The following is an 8,942-nucleotide window of genomic DNA, read 5'->3' as shown; positions in this document are numbered from 1 at the left end:
CGGCTGCACGCGGAGAGACACTCTCTGGCCAGAGGGAGACAGGCAGCCAGAGGGTGGGACAGTGGGCACACTCTGTGAGATTTCTCATCTCCCAGAGTAGGGAGTGCTGACGCCTTCTGCCCAAGGCATGTGGTGGTTGTGCCTAGAAGGTGGTAGTGCCACCCAGTTTCCAGCGTCCTAAGGCGAACCTGAGGATCACCCAGGGTGGTCATTCGTGCCGACCCTTGCAGCCTACAGAATCCAGGGCCCAGAGCTTGCGGACCTACTAGGTGCGAACCGCGCCCTGCAGTGCGGTCACGGCGGCACTGCGGCATGCCTGGCTGGCCTGGGTGCAGACAAGCGGCGCCGGGGAAGGTGAAGGTGACCGCCTTCTTCCTGGCCTCGAGGGCTCTGCGCTGCGGGGCCGAGGGATGCTCGGGCCCACCAAAGTTTGCTCCTAGTGGTCGGGGGCCCCAAGAAGAGTCCCGGGGCAGGGACTGTGCGCGCCGCAGCGAGGGGTGGACCCCCATCCCCGAGGCACGTTGTGCGCTCTTTTCGGGTCCCGAACCTTAACTCGCAGGGGTGGGAGTAGGTGGGGGTTCCGAGAGAGGTTCTCCTTCCGGAAGCCGGCCGCCTGGCCCCGCCGGGCCCCCGCCTGCCTCAGTGCAGCTGCCCCTCCGGCCCGGGCCTCGGGGCGCGAGTCCCCAGGTCTGCAGCCGCTCCCACCAGCTGATTTTGACAGAGGGGGGTCCCGGGAGGCGCGGACGGGAGGGGCGAGCCCCTGCCAGATCCGGGGATGATAACGCCGGCTCCATGTCGCGGCTTCGGGCTGTCCAGGCTCCGCCCCCTGTGAGTGTGTAAGTGTGTGATGCTGCCGCGGCCGCCGCCGCCGCCGCCTGTGCAGCAGCCGCCGCTGCCGCCCCGGCTGCCGAGCCGCGCCGCGCCGCTGCCGCTGCCCCGGCCGCCCCTGCCGCCGCCACCGCCTCCACCAGCCCGCAGCCCGCCAGGCGGGCGGCCCCGCCGGCCCGAGCCCGACGCGCCTGCCGCCGCAGCGTCGGGGCGCTGGGCGCGCGGGCAGCCGCGGACCGAGCAGACCCGAGCGGCCGGTCAGGCACTTGCCCGCCCGCTGCCGCTGCCGCCGCCGCCGCCGCCGCCGCCCCGAAGCTCAGGACCCGGCACCTCCGGCGCCCGCCCTTGCCGCCCATGCGGCCCGGGCACTTTTAGCCGGGCAGGAGGGCCGGAGAGCCGGACTGCCGAGAGCAGCGCGCGAGCCGCGCCGAGAGCCGCGCAGACCCGCCGCGAGCAGCGACGGACGCCCGCCCGCCGCCACCGCCGCCGCCGCCCGGCCGTTATGGATCTATTCGACTTTTTCAGGGACTGGGACCTCGAGCAGCAGTGGTAGGTGTTGCTTTTTGCCTTCTCCTTTGCTGCGCGGGTCCCTGCGCTGGGGCTGGGCTTTCCGCCTTTGTTAAGAGGAGCCGGGGCTTGGTGGGGGCGCCCCGGACACCCTCCCACTTGCTCTCGGCCACCTCTGGCCCCAGCCGCCGCGACTCCTCGGTCGGGTGCCCGGGTTGGGGTAGGTGCGGATGAGGGAGGAATGCGAGTCCGGAAGGCGTCGCTTTGCACTCCAAGTCCGAAGAGTTGCGTTTGGCCCAAATCGGATGCACTGCTGTCCGGGTCTGAGCCGCGCGACCTCCGCCCGGGATTTTCTCCCCTAACAGCTGGCCTGGCGGCCTCCCAGCGCACCGGATGCTGCCGCTCGAAATGCCCCCAACTTTCCCAGGTGCCCGACGCTGGCGGCGGGTCGCGGGGGGACAGGCAGCGGCCAGGTGCCACCGGCGGCCCTCTGCGTCCCCGGCAGCCACCGCGCCCGCGGCCACCTCGGTCCCCGCGCGGCGCGGCGCGCACACCTTCCCTTCCACCCGCTCGCAATCGGGAGCCTGGCGGTGGCTTCGGGGGCCACTGCGCGGGGGACCCCGGGGTCCGGGCTGACTGCGGCGTTGGCTTTCAGTATTGCGGCGTTTTGAAGTTGGCCCCTAAAGTTGGCTGCTGCGAAGTCACCGCACATTTCATTAACCCCTGGGTCCTGTCCGCACCACCGCCACCACCCCCCCCCCCCAAACTGGGAGGCAGCCACCCGTTTGTGTCATGGGTACCCAGCTCGGATTCATAGGTTTAGTCAGCTCTTCTCCAAATACCATCAACTTGTCGCTGAGAGGGCTGTCTGTGAAAGACGGTGCAGAGGTGACTGAGAGCTGGAAAGTTGTTACTCTGCGTGCTGTGCGCGCGCGCGTGCATCAACAGCGATGCACATATCTATTAACTTTTACAAAAGCCTCACCTCCTGCACCAACGTTATCACTGTTCATTTGTCATAACATTTTCTATCAGTTTGCCCCCACAGCCTATGGAATTAGATGAGGGGAAGGCACTGCGGTAGCGACTTAGACTTAGAATTGTACTCTTCGCTATTGGCTTTTTAAATGGAGTTGGAATAATCTATAGTACCGACCGGCAGTGCGAAATCTTTTGCAACGTTAAACTCCTGGCAGCCGTTGACTCTGAATGCTGTGTATTTTTACAAGGATTTCCCTCGCTGATGTGATATTTTAGGCAATTTCCTTCTTTAGAAAAGGGTCACACTCTTAGCCAATAGCTTCATTATGCCAATCATGACTCCTTTAGTTGAAAATCCAAGATAACCAGAACTTAAACACATTTTATTTTATAGCAATTCCGGGTAAATCCTTGAAGCCACAAATCACGCTGTATCAGTATTAATCTATAAGGCATTTTTGATACCATGCAGGGTTTTATCAGCTCTGCAGAAGAACACGTTGCAATTTTTAATAACCACGCTGTTATTTAAAAGTAAAGATCACAATAAAATTACTGCTCCATTAAATATCATGCTCCTGCACACAGCCTTTACTCTGTTTCACTAATTTATTTTGCAGGCACCTGATAACCACAACATTACTATTTGCATACAATTTGCCTAATATATGGTGTGGGTAACATCATTAATTTAACAGACGTTGTTATAATTGATTTTGTGGGTGTAGTTCAAATGTTAAACATATATACAATGTATTAGGTTTTTTTAAAAACATGTTTATTATAGTATTTTAATTTCAGTTTAATCTTAGGCACATGCAGTTGCATATTTAAAGGGGTGGGCTCTTTTGATTTGTCTTTTCAGAAGAATACATCTCTCTCCCTTTTTGGAAACTATTTTATTATATTAAGGAAAATGCAAAGCCTGATTTCCTCTAGATGCCTAACTGTGCCACATCAGTTAAGAAACATGTGGACTCAGACACTCCGTGGATATTATGTGAATACTGATGAATTAGTATAACATGTCTGCATAAATCAGCCAGCCTTTTCCCTCTGTGCACACGTTCCAGGAAAATTTCTCCTTCGAGTGTGAGGGGCAAGCTTCCTTCTACATCTGTGTTTGTAAACATTTGTAATGCTGTGGTTGTGCATCTGTGTGTTGTACATCCCCACAGAGAAAAGGAACAGAAATGTGAATAGTGGGTGAACTAAAGTGCTTGCTATTGCCTTGAATGAAAGTCTGTACCTTTCCAAACTCTCTTGCACATCCAGAGCATGGCAATGGCATGTTCATTACATGTTTACTTCCCCTCCTGGGGAGTAAGTCTTTGATTAGAGTGATGGCATCCATTGCTCCCCACCCCAAACCTTCCAAGGAGGCCTAGGAGGAAAAAGGAACCAGCCAAGTTAAGGATCTCATTTCCATTGGACCTCTTCTCAGCATTCACTTGTGGAACAGAGAGCTCTGAGCCATCTCTACCACAACCCTATATGTCTGACATAATAACCGGATCAGGCCGGCTAAAAAACAAACTTATCTTCCAAGACCTAATGGAGAAAGACTTTACAGAAACAGACATATGTGTCACTTACAGACACTAGACTATCGTAAACAAAAAGCGTGTGCCCATTTAGAAACATCCACATTCCTCAGGAGGAATGCAAATGGGCAGTACGAGGCATGGGTGACACTTCCCAGCCTGGGCGGCTAAGAGTGCTGGTGCTAACGGAACAGAGCCCTGGACTTCACACACGGCAAGAATCTCTTAATGGGTCATGCTCTTGACTCAATTAAAGGGCCAAAGCTCCCATTATTGAAGATTCCTCGGTGAATGAGCGGTGTTCACCTGTGTCTGAATTTAATATGAACCATTCTGTTGAAAAGAGGAAGGCGCAGATGGCTGTGTGCACCAAAGATACCACTTGCTCTTAAAAAGTGAATAAAGGACAAAGGAAAAAATAGTCAAATTTGATCGTTTAAATCATTGCATACACTTGCCTTGCTAACCCAGTAAATGAATTCTTGAGGTGTCTGGAGATCACGTGGCTAGATTTGTACTCCTTTAACAGCAGGATCTGAGGGCCTGCCAAGTGTCCAGCCTTTCTGTCGGCAGGCACCCTTCCTGTATTGATGAAATGTTGCTTTGTGACAGGCCGAGGTTCTTTGCAGGGGTGCTTATCATCATTTTATTATTGAAAAAGAAAGACAGAAGGAAGGAAAGAAGGGAAGACAGATACAGGAAGGGGCTCACACTAAAAAATAATAATGAAAAAGCAAATCACCGTGAGGGCAAAATCACCATGTTCCAAAGCTTGATGACAATTGTAGTTAAGCCAGGACGACAGTGGCCGACTTTCTGCCTGTGAAGGACAGAGGCCAGCATCCATGGTTTGTAGTTTTTATGTGATGTCTCACAAGTAGCCTAATTAGAGGCAAGCTTGCAAACGGGCAGTTATACAGGAAGAGAGTTAAACTCACTAAACTGTTAGATAAATAGAAAGTTCAAAGGTCTGTGTGGGGCTGTCGAGGCTGGGAAGGGGCCATGTGCGGGCCAGGCTTCTCCTCCCCTCCCCCTCATTCGCTGCCTCACCGGCCCCCACTTTGCCCAGGTTCCCTCAGCCTTGTGGGAGGCGGGGACCCTGCTCTCCAGACAAAAGTGAACTGTTTCAGCTTCAGTTGGGCATGGCCCATGCATGGCGGCAGCCTGGCTGCCTCTGCCCGTTCTACGTGCACAGATCTGGGAGGCCTCCTTCTCTTAGATCCTCTGAAAGAGTGGCAGAGGCCTGTTGGTGAATGGGAATGTCAGGGAGAGACTGAGAAGGCAGCCCACCTCTACCTGGGGTTGGTGGGAATGCGGAGAGGGCCAAGGGGGATCCCCTGGATCTTGTTCTGACCAAGGCCCACAGGTCGCCAGGGTTTCTCTTTCTCTACCTCCATCCATTTATCTTTCCCCCTTCCCCTCTGTTTGCTTTCCAATGACAGGGACACAGTCAGTGGTCTCTTTTTCCTTGCTACAATATTCATTCTCCAGTGTGTCTGAGCTTTCATTCTGATAACCGCTTGAGCTTGAGTGTATGGTGGGGTGGAGAGTAAGACTCAAGGTGGTGAAATTAGCTACTGATAAGGTTTGCTCTACACCCGGCTGAAACCCCCAAAGAATAAATGCTATCTCTGTAAATCTTAAAAGGCATGTCTGTTGGACAAGGAAGAAAATTATCTCATGTTAGAAATCAGTTTAATGATACATGAATTGTTTTGCTAATGATTCAGTCAAGCATTTAACAAGTCTAAAATATACAAATCAAGATTGAAAATGACTGCCTCAAATATGAATCTGTCATTATAGACATAAACGAGATTCCAAACATTTAAGCATATTGTAGATGGATAAAAATGTGATTGTATTTAAACATGCTAATTATTGTTGAATGGAAATGGTTTTAATGTGCTGAACCTTTATTTCATGCCCATTATTCTTAGCTAAGACTATTGCTTGCATGCAGAATCTGCACATATTTAACACAATTGAAAAAATCATAAAAGCCCGATAAAATGGCCATCTCTGGAACAAACTGTACTCCCATGAGCTTATAGCTGTAGGTTGTACCTCAGAAAGGGAAACCACCACATACTTGATGAGCTTGTCACATAGACAAAACAATTGGTACAGTGAGTACATTTTTCACTCTTAATTTTGTTTTTTTCTGATTTCTGTGGGATAAAGAAAGAGATTTAAAAACTTGTTTACTGAGAATAGAAAGAAGTTTATTGCTAATGTAAGAACTCAAGACCACAATCCAGAGAAACCTTTTTGAGGAGTGTGTGTATGTGTGTGTTTCACCCGTGTATGTGATAAGTTGCGTCATCATCATTGTTGCTATTATTTGGGTATCTACTCAGCGCCCCAAACATGACTGAGTAGCTAGTGCTTTAAATTCTCAATTTTACTTAATCCTTTAGACAACTTTATAAGATGGGTCCTAATATGACCTCCATTTTTAGATGAAGAAGTGGAGGCACTGGCTTCTCAGTTATGCAGTTCAGATTCCAGCCTAGATAGAGCTGACGCCTGAGTCTGCATCAGCAACTGACATCTTGTCTGAGCCTTTCCAACAGGTGCCATCCTTCCTTGTACATCATCTCTTTCCATCATTGTGCATCAGAATGCACAGGTGTTATTCCCATTTTACAGATGAACAAACAGCCCTAGATAGGTTGATTGACACCTAAGTTCACACAGCCTGATTTGTATCAATGGTAGGGCTGGATCAGAAATCCACATCTCCCACTTTCCAGCTTAATTGCCTTCCCGCACACCCTCATTACCTGTTTTTTATTATTATCTCCTAATATTTATTGTTGCTGGGGGAGCTGGAGCATTTAGCTCTCACTGAAACAAACAGATTAGATTGTGTATGTTATGCTTGTGTAAAAAAAATTGCTGTAGAATGACCATGTAATCAACTAGCCATGGAACTCTGCTTTTTTCTTTTAATCAAATAAGGAGCAGTTTATGTAATGATACAATCTCTTAGCACTTTTTTATGGATGCGTCTTTAATGAGAAGGTATGAATAGCACATTATAATATATGTATATTGTAATTTTCCGTTCATATATGTATAGTATATATCATATATATATATATAATTTTCCACATATATATATGGCAAAACTCAAATCCTTGAGAACTGTCTATTTAAATTCAAATACCCTAATTTTGAAGATTCAGTACTTGAACTTAAAGAAGACCACGGTATATCTGTCTACTTAATTGGAAGCCTTAAAGCTGGGTGTAAGGGATAGATAGCATTTCTTTCCAAAGCTTTATAACTTACCTCATCTGTCATTTGATTTGATCCTCACAATAACCTTGTGGGTTTTCCATGACTGATCTTACTGGCTTCATTTTGTAGATGGCAAAAATGGCAGTTCAGAGAGATTAATTGACTTGCCTGAGTTTTCAGTGTGTGGATGGTCTTAGGATTTGTGTTTATTGTCTTTTCACTGTGTCACTACTGTTGCATTAAGTCATTTGTGTTTAAATATTCACACACTTTCTCACATCATCTTGGACAGTGCCTTTTTCATTACAGGTGCTCAAGAAACATCTGTTAACATGAGAACCCCACCAGCTCCAAGAGCGGTCTATGCAAATATTCCTGTCTTTCAAAGATAGTTGCAAAAATCCTGGTGGTTATCCCACCCCTCTACCCGTTTGATAGTGTTTTAATTGTTTTGTAATTTTTGAAGGTCTCTTAGCCAGTCTGGTCTCTTTTGAGGAAAGGACTGAGAAGGAATGATGTAACCCAAAAAATGCTTAATAGGAAAAGGCAAAATTAGAACCCCTGTTACTTACTCGTGTGCTTAAAAAAAGAAAAGCAGGTTCCTATGAATTCTAAGGTATGCTTAGAACTGCAAACTCCAGCTTTGAAGGTTGAGGAGTCCAGGACTGTATTGTGTCTCAATCTGTGTAGAGAACGTTAAAGAAGAATGTGTGATAAAAATCTGAAGAAGAATTGACTGATCGGAGGCTTGGGATTCCTCCAGCTTTCCTTGAATTTCAGCCTTTATGACTTGTATTTCATCATGAGAAGGCTGTTTTTCTACTTAACTGTAGCAGATCCACGCCATAAATTATCATGACTGTTAAACAAAGGTCCAGCACTGGGTTCCTCTAATGTAAAACTTTTATGTTGCACTTTAATGAAATTTTATATGCATGTTCAAAGCGAGGCACACTTTATACCATGGAGAGGGCAGTGCTCTCAATTGTTGAATTTATTTTAAGGTAAATCTTTTCGATGACCTTAGCTGCTAACATCCACCTACTTACTGAGCTGAGAAAAATTATCTGAGTGCTTAAATAAAATGGCATGATTTAAGCAGAGCTGACACTAGCCCTCCAGCTATAATCTGATTTTGATTATGGATTGCTTAGTTTATGGAATGCTATTTTTCATATACCTGTGCATTTTGCTTCATTTGGAAAAGAAAATCAGCCAGTGATTGAAAATTATCTTTGATGTGGTTGTGCTAGTCTTGGAAGGTGTAAAGGCCACACAGTGGGAAATAGCTAAGGAAACTTGAAATCGCTCATCTGTTTATTTTTTCAATGTTCATTTTACTGGAGAAAAGGAAAAGAAGAAACACATCACTTCCATCCGATAAAGAGTGGTTTGTTTTCTTAGATTTCTAAATAAGAGTTGTCTGTATCATCGACCAGCTTCAGTGAAAACCAGGTCTCAATAGCAGGTATGTATGATGGCATTGATGAAACCCTATTTCTGGAATCCAAATTTTGTGTTTTGGAGGCCACATATCTCCTGTCAGTAGCATTGAAATGGTTTCTTTTTTATATGAATGAAAAATAAAATCCTACTCATCTTGAAGTGATGCTGCAGTTGCAGCCTGGGTTTTAACAGTCACCAGGAGAACTTTTTAGGAGTCTGATGTCTTCTTGGTCTTTGGGTCTCTAGTATGATTTGATCAAACCACCCCACTGGAAGGAGTGTGTTTTGAGGACAATTTAACCTTCTGACTGTGGCAATATGTACAGGATGACCTAACTGTCTGATGAACAATGAGAAATGCAATTGCAGAGGCTTTATTTCTCCCTCCAG

The 8,942-nt window shown here is 47.6% G+C and overlaps 1 protein-coding gene across 1 annotated transcript in view; it reads left to right on the top strand.

Moving 5' to 3' along the window:
- Positions 1–624: 624 nt before the first annotated feature.
- AFF2 (ALF transcription elongation factor 2) overlaps positions 625–8,942 on the top strand; it is a 538,570-nt gene continuing 530,252 nt past the window's right edge. Inside the window, exon 1 of the mRNA XM_070290609.1 lies at positions 625–1,377. Coding sequence (XP_070146710.1) covers positions 848–1,377 — 530 coding nt within the window. The 5' untranslated portion in view covers positions 625–847. The remainder of the gene's footprint in view (positions 1,378–8,942) is intronic.

This window comes from Ovis canadensis, chromosome X (genome assembly GCF_042477335.2).
Source record: "Ovis canadensis isolate MfBH-ARS-UI-01 breed Bighorn chromosome X, ARS-UI_OviCan_v2, whole genome shotgun sequence".
In the NCBI taxonomy this organism is placed as follows: domain Eukaryota; kingdom Metazoa; phylum Chordata; class Mammalia; order Artiodactyla; family Bovidae; genus Ovis; species Ovis canadensis.
Note: the sequence above shows the minus strand (reverse complement) of the source record. Positions and strands in the feature narration are given on the sequence as shown.